Source organism: Puntigrus tetrazona, unplaced genomic scaffold, assembly GCF_018831695.1.
Source record: "Puntigrus tetrazona isolate hp1 unplaced genomic scaffold, ASM1883169v1 S000000469, whole genome shotgun sequence".
Lineage (NCBI taxonomy): Eukaryota > Metazoa > Chordata > Actinopteri > Cypriniformes > Cyprinidae > Puntigrus > Puntigrus tetrazona.
The window spans coordinates 148,425-172,248 of NW_025048111.1; the positions used below are offsets into that span (position 1 = coordinate 148,425).

The 23,824-nt window shown below is 41.3% G+C and overlaps 1 protein-coding gene across 2 annotated transcripts in view; it reads right to left on the reverse strand.

The window, feature by feature from the left end:
- Window positions 1-3,416: 3,416 nt before the first annotated feature.
- The window catches only part of meis1b (Meis homeobox 1 b), a 60,378-nt gene continuing 39,970 nt past the window's right edge, over window positions 3,417-23,824 (reverse strand). The window contains exons 9-13 of one of the 2 annotated variants that reach the window (XM_043231872.1): window positions 20,678-20,754; window positions 9,631-9,689; window positions 8,648-8,737; window positions 8,046-8,139; window positions 4,442-4,580 (exon numbers count right to left, since the gene is read on the reverse strand). In XM_043231872.1, the coding sequence (XP_043087807.1) occupies window positions 8,081-8,139; window positions 8,648-8,737; window positions 9,631-9,689; window positions 20,678-20,754 (285 nt within the window). In that variant the 3' untranslated portion in view covers window positions 4,442-4,580; window positions 8,046-8,080. Of the gene's footprint in view, window positions 4,581-8,045; window positions 8,140-8,647; window positions 8,738-9,630; window positions 9,690-20,677; window positions 20,755-23,824 lie in introns of both variants that reach the window. The other variant, XM_043231871.1, reaches the window with a different exon arrangement.

The following is a 23,824-nucleotide window of genomic DNA, read 5'->3' on the forward strand; positions in this document are numbered from 1 at the left end:
GATGATAGTGCAGAAAATAGCGCGTTTCTCTCCAACAATCCTGGAGCCCAGGGGCTTTCAGGGGTGGGCGAAGTCACCAAGGAAACAGATGACATCCAAAATGGCCCTGCAGTTTTGGACACTCCATCTCTTCACTCCAGACTTCTCTGTAGTAGTCCACCAGCTGCCACATAACATTATTCTACGCGCTAACACGCTCGCGACCCCAGTGAAACAGAAAAAAGCACTTTTTATTGTTTTGTTTTTTTTTTCAATTTTATATTAATCGACCTAGCTGTTTATATTCATTCACTTAGTATATGTTTTGCGCGTTTTGATGTCGGCCTGCTGTGATTGCCGAAATGCGCGTTCATGCGCCTTTTGAGTTCTTCAAAACAAGCAAGAAAATAAAAGACAGCGAAAAAAGCGATACGGGCCGTTTGCTCGACATATAGGACAAGCTGTAAAAATTAAAATTAACGTTAAACGTGTTAACTGAAATCTCGCTTAGGTTACTAAAACACTTTTTTTTTGCAATACTTGCAATACTGTAAAATGTTAAAAGTTTATATTCTAGCACCTTCCACTAAAATCATACGGGTAAAACATTCGTCTTATAGGTGTAGCGATTACATACAATACATACAATACACATACAATTACATACAATACATCGTGGGAGTACGTAAACGTAACGAAACCGTGTATGGTATTAAAATAGATGCCTGTTTAAAAAAAAAATACAAATAAATAAATGACTGAAAAATCAATCACTGACACAAACACGCTCGCGTGGACTCACATAACCCTTTAAAATATGAGCAGTGAATGGAAAGTGGATCACATTTGCATCTGCCACTGCTACTGCCTCGGAGACACATGACCCTTTGTGAAAGTTTTCAAATCGAAGCAAAACGACTTGAATACAGAGCACAGATGACAGAAACATGCAACAGCACAACCCACGCCGCTCTTTATGGGAGGCAGAAAGTCCTGTTTGGGCACCTCCGTGCTTATGGAACAAATTTCTTTCAGTCATTACTCACAGAGTTCAGTATGTGGTCAAAGCCAGATAAAAGCTTTCTTCTTTCTTCTTAAACAACAGATGGAAAAGGCGTCGTCCCCGTGTGTCTTTAGCCGCGGATAAATGAAGAAAATCAATAATCACGTTCATTCGCGAAAGTCACGAAACGCTCGTTAGGAAACTCACCTAACAACAGAGAGCCGATCTTTCTAAGCTAATGTTCCGTATGTAGGTCTTTATTAAATTACATAGATTTGATAAAAGGTTTAGCTGTGCATTGGCAGTATATATATATATATATATATATATATATATATATATATATATATATATATATATATATATATATATATATATATATATATATAAAACAGGAGCAGTGTTTTATTACACGTAGACTATTATTGTTACACATTTGCCCACGCATTAAAATAGACTAGTTAATTACAACAGCAACAACAATAAACAGTGGCTTCTTAAAAAAAAAAAAAAAAAAATAGGGAGGGGGGTAAATAAATAAATACGACATAGGTTATAGCCTATTGTTCATTAAACAGCTCATAATACGTAATGTGTATGCGATGCGTGACAAAAACACCAAAACACTTTAATTAGCCTATTTATTATTAAACTGTTGCTATTAATTTTACACGCAATTATCAAAATGTGTATGCATTTTAGCAGGCCGGTTCACTATTTCAGTCCGTGATGAATATCTGCTTAAATTTCAAGATATAAAATATACATGCCCCTTAAGGACAGTTTCCCAGATCCCCTAAAGATGGCAGTCAAACATGGGATTTATCTCCGCCCGTGTCTCCAGAGCACCGAATGGCGAACGGTTGAGGAATTCAAATCCGAGGAGCCGAAACGGTGTCATTAAAACGTCGCCTGTGTTCCGCGTTGCTTGAGAGCAAAACATTCAGAAGAGAAGGTAATAAAAAATACAATGGCGATAGAAAACCGAGGGACGGGGGTTGAGAAAGGGAACTTATTGATTTATGGCGGGAGTGTAGTTTAAGCCTGGCATCGCCCGTTTGGCTGAAGTTTTCCAGCGTTCCCGCAAGAATACACGACGTTTCCCTGTCGTGGTCGTACCGGGTCCATCGTAAACATGCGTTTCGATTAGTTGTGTCTGATTTAGAATTATTTAAACGCCCGGTTTTAGCCGGTAGCTTGGAAACAGTCGTCGTCTGGATAATGCCGTTTCAAGCGCTCTTGACGGAGCCATTGAGTGAGTGAAATAAGGCGTGAGGGGGAACTAATCTTCCCATTTAAGTGTTTGTGGCAATTTTATCTAAATGAATTTTAATGCTAAACGGGGGATAATTCTTCCTTTATCCGTCCCTCCACCTCATCTAGCCCCCCGTTTGAGCCTCCTTCGAACGGGCCGCACATTTGTTGCACATTAGCAAACGTACGAGAGAAAGTTGAATATATGCAGCATTTAGACCAAATTGAAATCTGCTTGCAACATGTTTTTCTCTCTATATGTGATATGCGCTGTCCTTTTCTTGCGGTTGGACTCGCCTTGAGCATTTGGAGCCTCGTGGCTCCTGAGTGTTTTGTTGTAACTCACATTGCCTTATTATAATTAATTAGCCTACAACAAACAATTTGCAGTTACATGCAACTCATAAAATAATAACTTCCTGTTCGTTTGTGTTACTCAGAATTTAATTACTGTGGGGACCGGACACCGCCGAAAGGTGTGACCCAAGTATTTTACAGGAGATAAACTTGTAGGTCCAGTTTATAACATTTTAAGTGGCTTATAGACTTCAAATGTAATTTAAACTCACGCATAAGATCTAGGTTTACTATTTCAAATTTTTCAAAACGCCTAGATAATAATTTGGAGAATTAGATCAGGTTTCATTTTTAATTCATTGCAAAGGGTGGCAAAAGCATGTAATGCATGTTATTGAAATGTACATTAAAAAGTAAAGTAAGCATCGGGTAATAAGCTATTTAAAAAAAGTTACTTCATGTCGGATAATCATTTAAATATTAGGTTAATCAAAATGTGTTAACGAAAAACAGCACCACGATGTTAATTGATATGCCAAAACATTGTGAAATTAATTGTTAAAATATTTAAAGGATTTGTAGAATTGTGTGAATGACAGCCATACAAAACCTGAACGTTTGGGTCAGTAAACAGCCTCGCTTAATGAACCAGTCCTATGTAAAATCAAACCAGGCCTGGAAACCACAAATATATGAAAAATATTTCCCCCTCTTTTTACACAAAATTTATTCATTTACAATGTATACATAAACTCTTCAAAATTCAAACAAGTGATAGCAACACATTAAACCAATATCCCAAAAACAGGTTTGCTTAATCAAAAGCATATATGAATCCCAAATCCCATTTATAACTTAAACGCTGAAAGTTTGATGGGTTGGCTTTACACACACACACACACACACACACACACACACACACACACACACACACACACACACACACACTCCCTCCCTCTATCTCTCCCTCTCTCACTCACTCACTCACTCACACATGCTTGTTCTTTACATTCAGCTTCTCACACGTCCAGTAAAGGTAAGTGAAAATAATTTGATTTGGGGGCAGTTGTATTATGATGAACAAATTGGGAATGCAAAATGGAGACCTCCTGAAAGGCAGGAGGATGCGGCTCAGACAGGTGGATAGCACTCGGTTTCTTCCTAAGGCCACGATGGGTCGTGGGAAATCCGCCCTCCCACAGGACAAAAAATTGCCTGGCAAACATGTATTCAATGAATTATTGATTTATTCACATATATTTTTTTTTCTCGTTTAAACGCAAAGTGATTTATGGAGGAGGCCAAAAGTCTATGGAGATGGCACACACATAGTGTGGAAAGAAAAAAAGTTCACATCCTTTTTTAAAAAAAATCTATTAGAAACAACATAATATGCAGAACAATACGATAGCATTTACAATACTTTTTTCCCAGTTCTTATGAAAGTCCAATGCAATTTTACAACAGTATACAGTATGTCCTCATCCCTCCCCTTTAGAGGCTGATATAGTAATAAATTCAATCTTTCGTTCTCTCTCTCCCGCTCTCTTTTTGTGTCTAAGCAAAGGGCACCTCCTTTTAAAGTGTCCCATAGTATACAGATATCAAGCTTTTTTTTCTTGGTCCGAATCTATAGCCAAGATGCAAGCTCCTCAGTCTCTGTAACAAGTCAGTATGTAATCGGTGCTTGGCAAGCCCCAGAAAAACCAATCGCAGCTCCTCGTCTATCCGTAGCAGTCATTTAAAGAATCCATTTTAGCAAATTACTGGGCATGGATGTCCATGAATTGTCCTCCCATGGTAGGGTCTCCTGGATTGAACATAGGGGGGCTAGAGGCTGACATGGGCATGGCAGGGTGAGGTGGTCCTCCGTGCATTAACATCGCTGGGTGGTGGGGGTGTCCAGGGATGTAGGAACGCATGGGAGGGCCGTGCCGCAACTGAGCAGGGTGGTGGGGCATCTGGGAGGCGCTGTAGCCTGGTTGCCCCATAGCCATACCCACCGGGCCACTGTGTGACAGGTAATCCCCTGGCATGCCTTGTAGTCCTAAAAAAGAGAGATAATAACAATTATTGACGAAGCATTTGGAATAGTCACACATAACAGCATATATTATATTATATATTCAGGTCATCAAACTAATCGTTTCCTTTACAAGGAAGGTTTCCCTCTACAATCACAGCACCAGAAAGCATATGAGTCAGGTTGTAAGAGAAGCCTTTGAGAGAGGACTGTCCTCTGTAATGAATGGGAAGAGACTAGAAGAGGAATCCGTGTAGTGGGAGAGGGTGGCTCTCTAGGGACTAACTTACTGGCCTGAACATAGCACTTTACTGCTGCTTGCACCAGGGATCTGTACTCAGTGTCGTATCCGTCAGGTCTGGAATCCGCCACAGTCATACCCGACTAGTCAACCGGAAGGTTGTCCTTCAGTAAGGTCAATCAGAAGGTCGATATGTAGCTGTTATTAGGCTTAATTCGCTAATATTATATTCACCTCAGAGAACAATGCTGTGATGAAATCTATATAATTGGCTCCCCACTGGATAACCGTGACTATGAAGTGCTTATATTGTAAAAGACATCAACTTTTTTTTTTTTTTTTTTTTTTACATGATCATTTTTACAACAATTTTCATCCATAAATCTGCTCTCTCTAAACATTTTAAAGACATTCTAGTAAAGGTTGTACTTTTTGAAAGGATCTAAATGAAAGTCTAACGCTAAATGGTACATAGGTGGAAATGAACTGCTGTGTGTCCACGAGCCAAGTCTTTATGCCAGAGGAAGCCACAACAATGACAAATGAGGTAAAATAAGCCATGCCTTTATTCCACGTTCTCCCCTCACTTATCTCACTTTAAACACAATGAGCAAAGGTCTGTGGCTCGCTCTGAGAGCCCCTTAGAGAAACGCCACCATTGTGCTTAAATTAAAGACGAAAGGTGAAAATTTACAAAGGCCGTCACTTGAGAGGCCTCACCTGGGTGCGTGCACGTGCCACGAGCAGAAAGGCCACTAACCCTGTGACAGCGGCAATACAAAGCAACAAATCAACCTCAAGTTAAAAGAGAAAAAAAAAAACGTCTCTTTTGTTATTGCCCTGGTTGTAGGTCTTTAGGTTTCAGCTTCAGAATGGCATATATAACGGTTGGTGTTTTGCACTAGCACTGAAGCGGTAATCTGTATGCCCCTGCAATTATTTACCACTAAAAGCCTGACCTGAGCTTTCGAGGGGTCATCAGCTGTATTTGATTTCAATCCTTGAACACGTTGTTTGGTGAGAAAAGAAAACATCCAGTCTATCAGAAAAGCAATGCTTGGATGTGAAAAGGGCAGACGTTGCAAATGTGGTTTTTCACTTAATAAGTCAATCAATACATTGAGTTCCTTGCCTGTCTATTTTCAGAGGTGCCATGGGACCGAATCAACAGGGGATGTTTGACATGGACAATACAGGAGCCAAATCCCTGAAGACCCTTTCCCCCTTTAAAAGTAAAAGTTCAGAGCAGAAAAATGGGTACCTTGACCCTGCAAAAGGTTAACAAACTTCTGCTTAATGAATGGGAGGAATGAAATTTCAGACAAAGGAGTCTCCAGCAGAGCTTCCAGCTCACCAAAGCATACCAGCTGCGTTCAAGTATGGACGGGGAGGGCGACATTTTTGTCCATATGCCCATAATTAATGCTCTCTGCGCTCACTATTGTCTTGAAATTAAAATGAAAAAATTTTGGCCACCCTTGGCTAATTTTGTTGAAGAAACACAAAGAACGGTACGGGGGGAAATGGTCATAAAACAGTCGTTCCCTCGCTTATCAAAGGCTCGCCCTCTTCTGCTTGAGTAGCTAGGCTTTATCCACGCTGACAGGTGTATTGTTTCGGAGAGCTATAAGCTCTATAATCGTCATGGGCAGAAAGCATAACGCTTTGCTAAGTAGGTTTAATTGGCTTTGGTTTTAAGTAATGTTGCAGTGTGACTGCTTGGAACACCTTAATTTCAGGTCTTGGGACTTCCCAGCAAATAACTGCTAAATCTCGCCTTGAGGAGAATTCCTCAACTAATGAAAATTGCTTATAAAATATAATGAAGCCTTGGTCTCTTAATCAAATAAGATACTTTTTTTTGTAATAGCCTATTAATTTAATTGGTCGCGAAGTATAAAACACATCACTTGCGTTTAATTGACCTAGAAACTATAGTAACAATATTTAAATTAGACAAGCTAGGAAATTTCAGCGATGAAGCCATAAAGACCGGGCATTCTTCACCATGGCGACATATTTCTGTCACACTCTGCCTCCTTTTCTTTCCTCATTTCCCCCTCTCGCTCGCTCTCTTTTTCCCCTCAACCCATCTCATCTAAGATTCCACACGCGGCCCAATTACAGAATTCGGCAAGCAAATTGAGGCTGTTTAAAGCAGGTTTCTCTCGTCTCTTCTGGGAACTACAGCAGCTGCTGTAAGCAGCCATTTGGACACCGGGAAACACTCTCAGTGTTTAGATACGCACACAACAGTGGGGACGTGACGTTCTAAAGCACAGAGCTTGTGTTATCAGCCCATGTCTCTCGGTTAAAGACAGTGAGGCAGAGAGTCTCTTTGACAACAGAGGTATTCTGTGCTTGGCTGCATTAATGATCGCTATTTTTGTATACTGAATAAGTCAAATCCATTTGTCACACCGCTTGTGATGGCATATTTAATTTGGATATAGTCAATTAGGCTGGACTAAGCTGTGTACCCTGCTGTGCACACCTCCATTTTGCACTCCTTCATCTCCCCTGCCTTTGCCATTAGTAATCCTATTAGGAAAGACAGACAAGAAAATAGTGGACCAAGTCAGGGTCGATAGAAGCAGCTCCACCTAAAACATTCCACGCAAGACTGACATAATTTCCAAATGTGTGGCTGTGTATTTGGCTGCAGGGTGAGAGAGCAATTCTTTGTGCGTTGCCTCGCAGGTTGGTGTATAAATGTAACTCATGCATCAACTGTAGGGAGACAGATTTATGACACTTTGGGGACATGCACTTTTCTCTCCTTGCACTGCTGCAGACTGCTTACATTTTGCCAATCAGTCTGTTGCTATGGTAACACACCCCTCCCCTTCTCCGACCAAAACCCCAATCTCAATCCCCCCACCCTCCATTTGCCTCTTTCCCCACACAGCTATTCCTCCTCCTCCTCTCTCTCTCTCTCTCTCTCTCTCGCCCTCGCCCACACTCATTTCCCCTTTTTATATATGACTCTATGCACTGTTTAGTAACATGGCCAAAAATGTTCATAAGTAAGAAAGGGCAGCACAGGTCGCACATGTACACAAGCACACAAACTCTTGTTCGAAGCTCGTCACCCACAAGTATAGGAAATATTAGTATTGGTAAGCAGGAGAAAGCAGCTTGTTGTCTGGAGGAAAAGAGACATTTTTTGTTTCTCCCATTTCTTAAAAGCAACTCAAATTGACATGTCAGAAATTATGGATGCTTGGTGACCCTGCTTTTGTACTTACTTCCCCCATTGCTTTGCGATTGGTTAACTAGAAGGTTACATGTAGTGCCACTGTCCCTCCATGCCCATATTCATGCCCATCCCACTCATAGGCCCTAGAAGGAGAGAAAACAATCGAAGAAGAAGATGCCGAAAGATGAGAAAATAAACAGACCACGGCTCAGAGACAGGAGGTCAAGAAACAAAAGCACAATTCCCCATTTATTAAAAGAAAAGAAAAGAACACCATATCGTACAAATAAGACAATATAAGTAAACAAACAAGTAAATAATGCATTCAAAGGCTAAAGGTTGGAAGGAAGCCTGGCTTTGGATAAATCCTACAGCTTAAGTGGTGAGGTGCATGGGAGGGGATGAGTGGTTAGCAGCAGTGACCAGTTACACAGGTTGGAAGAGGCTTAGAAGAGCATATTCTGGGAAGATGGGTATTAGAAAGCAGAGGTCTCAGAAAGGAAACATGAGGGGACAAAGGGGTGTCGTGCATTAGACCACACCTGTGCAAACCAAGGGTCTTAAACTGAGAAAGGAGGTAGTGCGGAAGAGAAGGAGGGGGCTTGTGGGAAGGTGGGAGATGTCAGAGGAGAAGACACGCCAAGGTCTTACCAGGTGGTCTGATTCCCATGTGCTGCTGGCCGTCCATCACGAAGCCTCCCATGGGTTGACCATCTGGGTTGTAGGGAGCTCCTTGACTTACTGCAGGAGGGAATGGTGAGGGAATGCGGGGGAAATGAACAGTGGTCAATTACTGCTTTTAATTAAGTTTAAGTCGCAGGAGAAACATCATCTGTTAACACACATGCAGACTTAGGCATTTCATAGTTTCTTTGGGTTTCATGAGAGATAAAACACTTGACAGAACATGCCCAATGAAGCTTAAGTACTGGGAACAAAAAGCTAAGCCTATATTCTGTAATAGAGAAAACATTTATAGCAAACCCCAAAAATTTGAGGAAAACCAAAGTTATATATATTTTTCCCCCCTCGCAAGCTAATTGAGATGTACTTACCGTGAGTTCACACTTTTCAAAGTGTGTGTGTGTATGTGTTGGGGGGGTTATTTGGTGAAAAACAACAGCGCAACCCCAATGAATGCCTTTGAACTTTACTGAGTCCCTAACGCAACCCTGCCCCCTGAACCCTATTACAGGTAATAAAATTTACAGCAGTCCACAACAAGCCATGCACCAGGGGCACTGTTCACTAACAGGAAGAACTGAGCTGGGAGGCAAACATGGCCAAAAAAATAGGTGTGAAAAACAAAGAAGATTAATTATACTCTGTACTTGACCGAACAATTCTTCACTGTTTTTAAGAATAATGAGTTGCATAGAGAAGATCCAGTTGTAGTTATTGTTGCAATACTTTAATCCATCGTACGTGTTTGCTCGCTTCTCTTCGTCACTGGGTTATATAGTGCCCAAGTCAGCGTGATTAGTGCTTTGGGTTAATTGGATGGATTTTAGTGGTCAATCATTGTTGACATCCAGGCTGGGCTAAGTATTTACCGGCAGGTGGGCCTCCGGGTGCATGGCTTGCAGGGGGCTTTCGCCTGCGGGACTTGAATACAGAAACTATGGGGGACTTGCCTGCTCGGTTGGACTGGTCGATCATGGGCTGCACTATTCTTCTTCTTGCGTTAATGAACCTGTAAAAAAAAAAAAAAAAAAAAAAAAAAAAAAATGTAACGTATGACTGAAGTCACTGGAGGTTTTGCTATCATTTTTTGTAAACACAGTCACGTCCAAGCCTGCTGCTGTCCAGATCAGCCCAGATAGCTAATCGGAGGGGTAATTGAGGGATTTTTTTTCTCTAATCCTCTAGTACTCCAGTGGGAGTGTCGGAGAGCTGTTCCATAACACAGAAATGTTCACAAAGCTTACGACTTGTACGAACTTGTGCTAGCTTAATATATATTGCCTACTAAGCGAAGTGCACAATAGCACTTTGAAGAAAGTGATGTTTTTTCTATTTATGCAGTTCTTTTTTAACAACTTTATTTTAAACCACTGAACCATTCAAACCCTGATGCCAGATGTAACGCAGTTGATATGCACCACAGGAATTAATGTGTTTAGGAAATGTTTGCTAACAGAAAAGTGTTGCATTGTCAAAGAACACAAGTACAAGCCATGTTTTCTTTTTCCTTCTGTCTCCCTAGAGGGAGAATAATGAAACTGTGGGTTCAATGAGGATATTTTTTTACCCGCCAAAAAGAACAGGCTGCTCTGCAGTTCTGCGTATTGTGCCTAACATTTGTGACAAAAACATATTTGGCCCCTGTAGCTTCTGACCCCCAGCTTCTTTGCACCATACATAGGAGTGCTCTGGCCTTGTTGTGCCTAAATCCCCTCTAGTGACCCTGTGACCCTGGTCACCTCCAGGAGACCATGCTCAGGGGTTCCAACTTGATTTATGTCCTCCTGCTGTTACCACAGTTGGACACTTCCATTTCATCCTTTGAGGGGGGAATTAGTAGACTTTTAAGGAAACAATAGTCCCGCTACTCTTTTCAGGCTAAGAAAAAGCAAGGGAGGAGAGCTTGGGGTGGAGGGAGAGAGCGAGAGAAAGAGAGAAAGGGAGAGATAAAGAGAAAGAGCAGAACTAACAGACAAAGAATTGTTCACAGGCATCTGCTAAGCTTCTTCTTTATTAATTATAAAACGGACTGCTCCAAACGGACAGTTTGGATAATTAACTATATTAATCGGATTCTACTTAGATATGATTCTAAGTATTACTAATATTTATTATTATTATATTTTTAGTATTATTATTTATTTTATTTAATTTTTTTAGAAATGTAACTGTAACTACTAAGTAACTGACACTCTTATGGTAATATCACAGTAAAAATTCTCTCATGCGGTAAAACTTGAATAAAATATTTTTTGAACCTTTAAATTAATTTTACCAGAGATCATGGATTTCTCATATCACCAATATCACTCTACGACATCACCTTAAAGGCTTAATAAAAAAAAATGTAAAAAAAAGGGGAGGAATGTACTGACATGGCAGTGCACCATCAAATGAGAGAATGTCTGGAGTTTTATCACCAGCAGCGGGCTGGAGAGCAGGGGGAGTCTCAGACTAGGCATTCCTTTTACTGCCTTCATCTCAGGCTGGGGTCAAAGGGGGGGCACTGTTGTCTATCTGCTGACCTCTGCCGTTCGGATTTTCTTCCCTCGCTCACTCACTCTCCCTCTGCCTTTTTTCCGCTCGCCGCTTTTTTTTTTTTCTTTTTTTTTTTGAATTGTGGAAATGGCTGTTCTTTCTTTCTTTCTTTTTTTAAAGGTATCTTAAGCTTCCTCTCTCGTTCCTTCTTATATCTAAGGCCAGATGCGCCAAAAGCTGGAACAAAGGACAAGTGCTACACAATACCAGGCAGGGGGATGGAGAGGTGGTGAGGGTGAGGGAGGGGGTTTAGGAGTGTGAGGAAAAAGAAAAAGAATGGTCATGCTCTGTTCTGTGAGCCAGGCGGACGCCCTGGCGCTGACGGTTAAGAAGGCAATCAAAAGGAGCAGAGAGCCATACGGGCCAGGCTAAAGCTGGAGCCTCCATTAGGAGTAAAAGTTCACCTTTACGCGACCTCTCCGCGCTATAGGACTGCATTTATGGCCTGTTCAGTTTCTACTTCCCATAGGCAGACAATGAAGCCGACTATTCAGCCCAGCTTGGGACAATGGGGGGCTATTTTAAAGAAAAACGCCACTAGTGGCACCTCCAAAGTAGGGTAAAAAGAGGAGGGTTAAAAATACACAGCTTTACTAAAAGGATGAGAAAAAAAGACTGAAATGAGAGTGTTTATGAGCCAAATGAACCTAGATGGATGCTTGGTTCTTTTCATTGTGTGTGTGTGTGTGTGTGTTGTAACGTGTTGGAGCGCTATTGCTCATTCCTGCCTTTGCTGACAGTCGATCTGATCTCTGTCGGGTCTGCCAGGGCCTCTGCTAATATCCCACTCTCATTACAAACGCACAGGTGTAGCACGAACGGCACGTGAAATGGCCAATTAAAAGCAAGAAATTGTCTTTTTCATCAGCTGCCTTTGTTGCGTGACCAATTAGGGAATAATTTAATAAGCGTTGCTGGAAAGATCCAGATTGAAGATACAAAAGGTTATATTTCAGTATGTCTATCTAAATGCATATGAAGTACGTCATTTTTTTTTCTCAGAAATGCCCCCTTCGTTCGCCCGTTCCCTCTCTCTCAGATGTAAACTGTGCGAGGGGGCGCATGCATGACTACGGAGGACCAAATTCACTCATGAAATCGCATTTCAACACACTCAGCTACATTTACATGTATATTAAAAACCCACAAACAGGCATATCAGTAATACCGATGGAATAGAATGATCTGATGATTCGGATCTGCATCTGTGGCTCTACAGGAATCTGCAGTAAAAATATGCATTAAAAGAAAAGATATAAAAGATATTATGGGTTTAAGATAATTGTCAGTTAAAATAATCAGTTTAAACTCCTGTGTTGGGAAGTAACTGGCTAAAAATAACTACAAACTACGTTTTAGTAATGTAACAGTAGTTCTAGTGTTTCGAAAACACTAGTTTTCCTGTTACAAGCTGCTTTCTTACAGTGCTGCGTTGTCGTTTTCAGTGTTGCACTGTATTGTGCACACACATCAAACTAAGTCATTTTCATGCATAGCATACACTTGATTCGTTCAATTTAAAATAAATAAATGTTTGAGTCGCTCTGTGACATTTTAGGTATTCTTTATTATTTAAATATAAGGCAAAATATTTTATGAAAGATTATGTTCATTAATAACGAAACAGTTTAAATTAGTGTGCTTTTTGGTTTCTGGCTATGAATTTATAAGTTCAATTCAATGCTGTCACTCTAATTGAGATTCAGAAACACTCATTCAGATTGATTCAGTTGTGCCAGTTTTAAATTATATAAATTTAAAAAAATCTTGATTGTACCGTCAATTAGTTACACAGTTAAAATATATATTTTTTTTTAGCTTGTAATGTATAAAATGAATAAATAATTATAGCTAAACTGTAATTTAACAATTTCAAATAATTTGTAGCTTGGCAAACAGCTTTTTTTTTTCTTTCTTTTTTTAAAGTTGCTTCCCCCCCACACCAACTAACTTGCTACTGCTATAATTCAACTAGCTAATCATGCAGTAAGACCCCTCTGGTGAAACCAACTTTATTATCAGTATCTGCTCCGGAGATCCATTTACTTAAGTAATTAGTAATTCACATGTTGGCATGGCTCAAGGCAAATTTCACAAATACGAGCATCTCATCTCGACCCAAAAAGTCATAAAAGTCCACCCTGGCTCCTCCTTTCTCTAAGTCAATCTGGGGTCAGTCGCTATGGCCTGCCTGTGCTTAAATAAACTAGTCCAGCTGTTTGCTGCACAGATTCCATTTACACTGTTGCCTCCCCCCAATCCACCCGCACTCACTCACTCACACACACACACACACACTTGTACATACATTTACACACTTCTTTTAATCAGCGCACAGCAACCCAAGCCTGGAGGAGTGACGTTAACCTGTTCCATTGCTGGAGACAGACAAGGGGGAATGGGGTGTACATAAAGGACCAACTTCCAACACCCCGTTTGAATCTCTCACCTCAGACAATTCCATTCAAGCACATCACACCCCTCTTCCTCCCTCGCACTGAATATTCCTGCCTTTCTCACCTCTCGTCACGTTCTTAATAACATCGGCCTCCCCCTCGGCCCCTCCACTGCTTCTTAGACTGGCCTGCGTTGGTGGAATCCCATAAGAAGAAACCACTCTACTGAGTCTGGGGAAGCAGGAGCCATGAACGGGAACTAGTTGTTAGTAAAGTGATGTCATTCTTTGTTAGACACTTATAGCTCATCTGAGGTGTGGTGCTAGAAAATTGAAGAAACACAAGCATGTAGTTGTTTACAGCAATCCTACACTTGGTGGCTTATAGGTTTCTTGCAGATAATTGTGAAATCTGCACAGCCATCTTCATGCCAGTCACTAATTTGGAGGATTTAATCACTCATTTATATCTAGTCATCGTGTGTATGTGGCCAGAGATTCCCAGACTTTACCGGGATTACCTGGTCCACTCTTGCAAGGCAAAACAGCTTGCCCAAAGAAAACAGAGGAGGTGTAAAGGGGGCTTTCGGGGAAGTCTCAAGTAGAGGCTGGTCTAATCCTCGCCGCATCAGCCCCCCTCCAACAGAGGCTGGCCATTACTTCTGCAAACTCACCCCTGGTGCACCCCCACAAGCTCCTCTCACCAAACAAAGTCGAAACCTTTCCATTAACAGAGCTGTGAAGTCCCCTCTAAAGCCGCTTTTAAAGAGTGGGGCCGCCGCCTGGGGGCTAAGGAACACACTTTATAAACACATAGCCGGGCTGTGAGAAGGAGAGAGGGGCGCAGCATAGCTTGCTTTGAGTTGCTTAAAAGATCAACGCAGCCAGGAAGACATATGCAGACTTCAGACCAGAGAACCTCCAGCTTGAGGCAAGAGGAGACCATTGCTGTGATCAACCTCTGTTGCGGCATTCAACCGACCACCGAAAAACAAAGCAGAGTGCAACTGCTGCGAGGTGCTGGACATGCTTCAGAGACGGTTCCCCACTCCTCTGGAGCAGGGGACTATGAGGTCATTCTTGGCATGAACATGGCCTGCCTGCTCTCCTCTGATTCCCCACCCAGCCCAGAGAGAGCAAGAGAAATAGAGCAATAATACATCAGAGACGGAGGGCACCATCATATGCCCACCTCACAAACACAACATTGGAACACACTCCATTCCATGCTGTCATCTATCTCTGAGGACTCTTCTTGCAGCCTGATTGCCAGAGGCAAATGCTTGGGCCAGAGGGCACTGCCTCTCTGTCTGGGCAAACATGCAAACAAACAACCGCACAGTGTTGGGACGTCAACTGGTAGCCATGTGTGTGGCAGCACATGGCACGTTCGAGAGGAAATGACATCACGGCGGCAGGTTTAATGGGGCCTCCGCCTAGCTGTCACTGTGGTGGTCTCTGCCGGGTGCTGTAAAGCTCATGCTGGCACCGCCAGTTCCATTGACACACATACAAGACCTTACACATAAGCTGTGACTGGCATTACTAACCACGCACCAGGAACCAGGAATTTACCTGAGTAAAAAAAAAACTAAAAACTATTTTTACTTTTAAATAATCAGTAGATCCCAAAAATGAAAGCTAAAGATTTGTGGTCTGACAAGTTTAGTCACTTTCCTGCTTCAGCTTCCCTTACAAAAACTGTGATGGCTCCATGCCGATATCAGGTTTTCTGATATATACATTACCATGGCAATGTTTGATTCATGCACCATTATCTTTAACAGGTGTTGCCATGATGTAAAGAGTTTTCATTATTTTTTGTCATTTCATTTGGTGAAATTAACAGTGCAGAAAATATGGCTAGGGCAATATTTTTGTATTTATTCATTATACTTGGGTTGTGCATAGAGAATAAATATATATAGTGTTACTTGCTGTAGCGTGTATATTTTTGTGGTTGTTGTTGGAGGGGTGAAGTTCAGCGTGACCTTGCAATCACTGTAATGCTAAAAGCTCATTAGCTAATCAGTGGTCGGCTTGCTAATCAGCGGTCCAATCTGTTCCTAGATTTATAAACATAACCAATATGCTCTAGTGCCGATCCACCCTCCGTCTGTCATGTTCACATTCCCCCACAAAAGAGAGGATAAAAAAAGTAGAAAAAAGAAGAAAAAATGTAGGCAGCGCCTGGGGCCTGTTGTGATGTAAGACAGAGGGAGAGAAAGAGGGGGGGTGCACCCTTGTATGGTTCACAGACTCTGCACGAATGCATGCATACACACACGCACATATCCTACGACAACTTACTGCCAAAGAGCCATCCATGCACATATATCTCCACATATAGAGACGCATTCTCTCCGAAACAAAGAAACTATTTTAACTGCGCTGGTCTCGTTTACACACGCGCACACACACACACGCACAGGCGGTCCAACACACATTACAAGTGACTTCACATGACTAAACGCACACACATGCAAGCACACACACACAGAACCACTCCAACTTGTCTGCTGTTGACACAACACAGAGTTCAGGTCTGAGCAAGTGCTGAAATTCCAGTATGGCAGAATTGTTAGCAAACACTTGAGAACAGACTGAGCCCAACTGCGCAAAAAAGGCAAACAATCCCTATATCCATCCAGCTTCATGGAGCCGAGCTCTCCACTATGTCTCCATCTCCGCCTGATGTAGAAGGGGATTTTGAGGGTGTAGGTAGGGCCGCATGCCTGTGTCTCACTGGTGTAAATATGTCTTTTGTTTGGCGGTTTGACCCCAGGGTGTGTTGGTATTTTGTTGAAAGGCCACGGATATTCACGCTAAAGCACCTTGACAGGAAGGCTGTGTGAAGGCCGCTCCGGGACATGGGCTATGGCTCATCTCACCCAGACCTGCTTGCATCCTTTGGGCCGCTGTTGCGCTCACACACACATGCACATATGCATGCATGAACAGTGACACTCACACATAAGCACTTTTGCTCAACTTAAGCAAATAACTGTCAGTGTACACTACAACCAGAATTATAGATATAGCAAACACACAAGATGATTTTGCTGCCTAGATGTTGCAGACTTAATGGAGTTGCATGCTACATTTTATAAGTATCAGTATTTCTCGAAAATAAACTGAACTGTAATCTTTGCTGTCATCATGGTGTAGGAGAAACAATTGATGTACCACACAGATCTGGTTTGTGATTTTGCTTTTGTGTAGGTAAAACTGCCTATCCAAGATACCTACTGGGTCAGGGGTCACATTTCCCCCCGAAGCTACAAGAACGTTGCCAGATACTACACACGAAGAGCACATAGAGCAATCATCCAGAGCTTTTCTTGAACAAGTTTCAACTTCTCTTGACATGGGCGGGCTTGGCTGTCAGAGAAGTGAAGCATGCCAGTCATCCAGTTCTCTCTCTTTATTTTGCTCTCGCTCCTTTTTTCTCTCAGGCGCAGAAACCTGATCCAGGGTGTGTGGACGCTGTTTCTCTAAAGTAGCCCCGCCACACTTCACTCCATGCTTTTAAGACTTTCATAAAAGCCGCCTTATTGACAAAACAATCCATCCCTAAGGTTTAAACAGCATCTTTAAAGGGATTATTAAATTCTGTCAGGAAGGGAAGAATGGGCAACACGTGAAACCCGATGACCCGCCCATTGATTTTACATCACTGATCTTTATGGAGTGTTCTGAGAATGCCTTCTCTTATCGTCAAAGGCTAAAACTTTTGTTTCTATCTGCATCTTTCCTTTTTCTTTCTCTGCCATCATTTCAATGAAAGTTTTGCATTTGTATGTCGAACATCATTAGATTATACATAATCCCTATCAAAGCCCTGACATCTTTCTCCAAAAATAGATCCCACAGTCGATGCCTCCTCGATGCCACGTTCGCTCACCGCGTCTTAGGCTGTCTCTGTGTGCTCATGCGTGTCCGTGGGTGCGTATGCGTCTGTGCTCATGTGTGCGTAAGGGTGTCCATAAGGGTGTGACTAAGTGTACGTCTATTGCGTATCGTCCAGATTTGAACAATAGTTTTCGTACACTCTCAATGCATGTTGACTAAACAACGCATCCACCCACGTGGGTCGATTGTTAATGCGTGGACCCAGATTTGCAGCAGTCCCTCACGTTATGTTAGCGCCAATAATTCATGAGTGATCCGCACCCCACGCGGCCTTTAGCATTTTTTATTTAATCTTCAGCCCGCGGATTCTCAGAGTCCTCATCAATAATGGACACGTACATGTGTGTTAACAAGTCTATAGGAGCAAGGCTGAAGGAAGCCGTCATTTTCAGTTGATCTCTTGTTTAGTTCCATCTGTTAGCTGTTTGTTTGATGTCACATTGTGGTTTCCACATGTTCACCCTGAAGTCCTATAATCAACTAAATTTTTGCTCAGAGATATGGCTAAATGATATGGACTTGCATGCTAAGCAAATGAAATCTATATGCTTGCATGCTAGAGTGGAATGCTGGAATTTTAAATCTTGAACGAATATTGTATGTTGGAAATAAGCTGTATTGGCCTGGTGCTTTGACTAGTCTGATAAATAGAATCACAGCTAGGGAAATTGCCTCTAAAAATCAGCAGGTCAGGAGGTAACATCACCAGGGGTTGCCATGGAGACACCCAATGGTGAGCTTCCTACTAAGCACAACCACGGGCCTATGAAACGACAGATCCTACTCTCTAACCCCTAATGTGCTGAGCATCTCTCTCCCTCTGTTTTCATACACACTTTTCTTGTCATTGGCGCCCTTACACACACATCCACACTGATGCACGCAATCTGAGAGAAGGCTGCAAGATCCCAGCATGCAGGGTTTAGCGGCTAATACCGTTAAAATTGACCATCACTTGCTCAGACAAGCGCTTCTTCACCCGCATCCACACAAACACAGGCAACGGACAATTCTTCCAAAAACTGTTACACAATGATTTGACTCAGTAGTCGAATGCTAGGGTGGGATAGGACAGTGTGTGAAGTAATTGCCTGTGTGTTCTCTGCTAACTAATATGGCTGAAAGAATTGATCTCCCATGGGTTGTTGTGAGGTCACAGAAATTGATAACCCCAACAAGATTCCCTTGTGTCCGTCAGGCTGCGTCCCACTGATAGGCCACTTTTGTAAATTAATCCTCATTCTCAGTCACCGGTTGTCTCCAAGGTACCGAACTGAACAATGGTAAGGATTATGTTGTCAGAAATTACATTTTGTGTAATGGGTTTTAATACTTCTCCCATCTCTCTCACTCTCCTAACATCTGGTGTACATAGCAAGGGATTGGTTGTTAATAAGCTTGAGAAGCCTGATGGAATAACAATGTTATGTAATCAGGATACAAAGGTATATTGCATTACAGTTAATTGTGATATGTTTAGCAATGCATTCTGAAAAAAAACGGATTGCCAGTGGAATTTTTAAGAAATATTAAAAATGTATAATACTACCAAGAAGTACTACAGTGCGAACAACTTTCAGATGGGCATTCCATAGCAGCTACATTAGACTGCACCCATTCTAACAACCAGTTTCTACAGTAATTGCAACAACCACATACAAATGACATGACGCTTAAGTGAAACAAAATATATTTTACAGTTGCCAACTTGCAATGACAACAGCCGGAAAAATGCTTTCAGTGCATGCTTGTTCAGTAATATGTATATATGTGTGATCTAGTTTCTTTGGCTTTTCTGTTGTAATATAAAGGAATAGTTTGCAAATCTGAATTTTCCTGTGACATAAAACTTGCCTATATATTTTTTTTGGGGGGGTTCACAGATCCTCTGAAGCAGATTGATGGGTTTTTGTAACACAGATGTTTATAGTTAAAAATTATAACAGAAATAACTGACTTGTGTTATTTTTCCATGAGCATGCCGGCTTCTTGGCTGACCTATGACGCAATTTACGTCAGGCACTGTACGTCGAGTCAGAAGTCAGCCAAGAACTCAGTTATTCATATTATAATTTTAAAACTATAATTTTAATCCATCAATCTGCTTCAGAGGACATGTGATAACCCTTGCGGATATATCCGATTTACGGAGCTTCACAATAATGGCCACTATCCACCAGCATTACCAAGCTCGGAAGAGCCAGGATACATTTAAAAAAAAAAACTTCTGACTGTGTTTGTCTGAAAGAAGAAAGTCACATACACCTAGGATGGCTTCAGAGTGAGTAAAATATGGGGAAATTTTTATTTTTGGGTGAACTTTTCCTTTACAGTAGTTTAATGTTTCATATTTGGCTATTTGTATGGTTATTCTACTGATTGCCTTTGTGAAGTAATTAATAATTTGTGATTTCTAATTTGTATCGGAATGCGTTTTTAAAGCAACTCTCCCATCCCATGCTGGGAGCGCCTACATCAAGGCCAGTTTATTCAGCAAAATGGATTAGGGCATGTAATCAGATCCTTGGCAATATCAATCTCTGACACTTAGAGAATGAGAGCGGAGTGAGTTTGCAAACAGAATTTCTTGTTAGGGCCTGGCAAGAAGAAATATGTGGCGAAGGTTGTTCTTTGTTTTCTTACATCAAACGCTCCGTCCTTTGTTAGTTTTCACCTCCCCACTCTATCTCAGGCCCTTCATTAGACATGGATAATAACAGTAAGTATGTGCTGATAGCTATCTTCAGTAAAAAAACAAAAAATTAACCCCTGTGAAGGTTCAGTCAAACTTTACAGAACTTTTAATGGTGGAAACCACATAATCAATAGCTGTTTATAGCTAATATCAAGAGACCCGTGTCACAGTGAGCATGGGACAGACAAGTTTTGAGAAAGGATTCCGAGAGTAGCTGCTCTCACAGGGATTCATATTTGAATGAGCTAACGAAAAATAAAAAAGTCGGAAAAATCCTGGCGGCAATATCCCTTTGGGTGAATTGATTTGAAGGGAGATGAGGCGATAAGTGGGAGACAGATGGGAGGGGCGAGCAAAAGTGGGGGGGAGGGGAGTGTATTAATTCAAATCATTAAGAGCCGCTTGCCAGGGGCGAAGCTATTGATTGCATGTAAACACAAAAGTACAATTGACTTACCAGTTGTTCACTTGTAGTATAGTGAGCCCGGTGTCTTGTGCCAGTTGCTTTTTCTGTTCTTCTGAAGGGTAGGGGTGCTGATAAAAGACAGAGGGGAAAAAAACAACAGGAAATGGCATGAGAAATATTGTAAATAAATCAATTAATGAGCACATTTGTTAGTGAGAGAAAGGTCTGAGGTACAGAAGGGAGACGTTGCTCACACATTTGTGCAGAAAAGTGGCAAAGCAGCTGTTAATTAGTGTGAAAAAGTGAGGTGTGTCTCTTTCTTAGAGTCATTAATGGAATATGAAATCGTGTAATTAATGGCAGCGAAAAAGGCAAGCCAATTATAAAGTTAAGTGAAGTGTGGGAACAGAAACAGTAATTAGAGTGCTGTGCCGTGCAACCCCACTGAAATTTATTCTAGTCATCTTGCTGCCATGAATGCATGATAGAGAATGGATATCTGAAGCCTTGTGTGGAATACAGACCACAAATCTGACATATACTTCCTTTCTAATCGTCGTAAGATTAGTCATTCTAGATGATTAGCCAGTTTACTAAAAGGTAACGACATGAGTGATGCTAAAGTACAGTGAAACAGTCAGTTGATTTGCGCTGATCCAGCTGTTTAAATAAAGGTGAGGTTAGATTTGCTTGATTTATACTAGCGTTAGTATGAAGTATTGAGCTTGCTAGCTTTGAGTCTAAACAATGTGCTGTTCATGAAAAAGACAAGACAGAGCCTGCGTTGAGGCCCCTGCTGAGCATGTAAAATGGGAGGTACATTGTACAAAGATGTTTACACCACATTTATACCTGAGAGAAAAAAAAGGAAAACTTTTTTTTGGTCTTAAAGCGCTGCAAAAACCCCTCTACCATTTTTGTGGTACAATATTTTCATATAATGCTTTAACACAGTAAGCGGACCTAGACACCATTATTTGTGGATGACTCTGTGTGCTCACTGTGCTAACAGATTCAGACCTTCTAAGCCCATTACCAAACCTTGCACAACCTGCAAGGGATTAACAAAGATAGAGGCTTAAACTTGGCGTTGGGATGCAAATCAACCAAAGTGACAATAGATCGAAGTTAGCAAATCACTATAACAAACTGTATGTTTTCTACTAGTCCTCGAACCATAATGAGTCAACATCCTTGACACTTCAACAAAGTAAGTAGGAACCAGGCATGTCGCAGGGAAAGGGCACTTATGAATATAATTTACTTCTACTAATGTGATATAACATATAGCTTTGCAAAGGAAGACATCAGGAACTGTGATTGTGATTCACCCTTTGAGAGGTATAATAAGAACAAGGCTTCCAAATGAACAAACAGAAATGTAAAAATGGTTGGCGCCACGGGTTGTCTGCTCTTTTTTCGAGCAATAATAAATTGGAATGTCTTTCATGTTGCTGAATGCATGTTTATTTACTGGTACTGCCAGAGAAAGCGAGCTGTTTTCCTGTCGCTCTGTCATTTTCATGTGATCCAATTGTAGGTAATTGGAACAAACTGTGGATAATTTCATGCAGAAAGTTATAATTGCAGTGTCGCCTCCAGCCATTTCTAAATAGATTTTAAGATTTTTATTTTTTGCCTTATCATATGTTTCCAGTGTCCATCGTTGTAAACCACAAAGATGAGGTTTGTGTGAAACCAGGGCCAGGACTGGAAATGTGAGAAAACAACATTCCAGTCTCTCTCTCTGTCATCTGATCAGTGATAATTGCTGATAGTAGGCCTTTGAGCATCAAAAATGTAATGGCAACTATAATCATAAAATCGACGTATAGCTCCAACATTAAATCGATGTCATGCCTGCCCTGTTCGGTATATCTCCAAATCAGTGGTCATGCTCAAATGAACTGTGGAGGTAAAAAATGGCAGTGAGTGTGGCATGATGGCTAGTCAGCCCTGTAGTGAAGTGAACATGTCAGGACAAAAGTATCAGAGGCCTCATGACTTTTAAGGGGAGAGCTGTGCCAAAGGCTATGTGACCGCACAAGCACTGACTGTTCTGCTGCCGGTTTACAAAGAATGACTCCAGCTCTGGGCCGCTGCAATTCCAGGTATGAGAAAACTGGGGCCGGATGAGATTTACACATTGTTGTGTACTGCTCACCAACTCTTTTGCAACAGATTTTAATGACAGCAGGTTAAATTCCAGCTTGGTTCTATTCAGACAACATGACTTGGGAACAAGAAATTCTCTTTTCGCCAGATCATTTGCATACAAGATTCTTTTGCAATCCGCTATTTTGAAACTGTCTCTTCTACAGCTATGTTTTGTCAATCAATACATGGTCAAGACTTGTAAAAGTATGGGCAACTAAGAGAGTCATTCACACTAAAATTCTAATTTTAAATATCTCCGTGAGATATAGAATGAGGAATGCATTGTACTGGCTTTGCTTTTAAGAAAAGAAGTGGGAGGAGGACTTTCAACTAAGGTAACTTGTTAGACAACTTTACAAAATGAAATGTTACAACAATGCACAATGGGGTGGAGAAAACGAGCAGTCAAGTTTCAGCTCAACTTAAATGTAACCTAATCCTATCCTAACTTCTCATTAAATCCTAGAAACCCCATACAAAGACCTGTTCTGTGATTGACAGGTGGCTCCGACCGTGAGCATTTAGCAGTACCCAAACAGGATTCCTGTACATACGCCAACTGGGTCAAGATCTTCCGCCCACAGCATCGTACATGCCTCACCTTTGTTGTCATAACGACCTCAAGGTAGCCACACCTGTATTTGAGCAGAATGGGGCAGCAGTGACTGAAGCCCCATTTACACTTATCACTTGTCATTTCCGGAAAACATCCAGATATGATTTATTCACTTTTAATTAATAACTACTCAAACAAAAGCCCTTCTATTAACTTAAAGCCCTGCCTTTTTTCGGTTTATATGTAAATTGTCCAGTATCTATTTGCAAATCATGGCAGGTGAAAGTTACATTTAATGTCTAAAATAACTGGCTTATTTTGTTGTTGTTTTGGACCTTTCTGTATGCTAAATGCATATATTTGTAGCCATGTCTGCCCTTTTTATTTCCACATTCTTTAAAAATGTTCTTCCATCTCTTTGAGCAATGTTCTCACACATCTTTTCCATCCTTGTAATACTGACGTATTTCGTAAAAGCATTCATA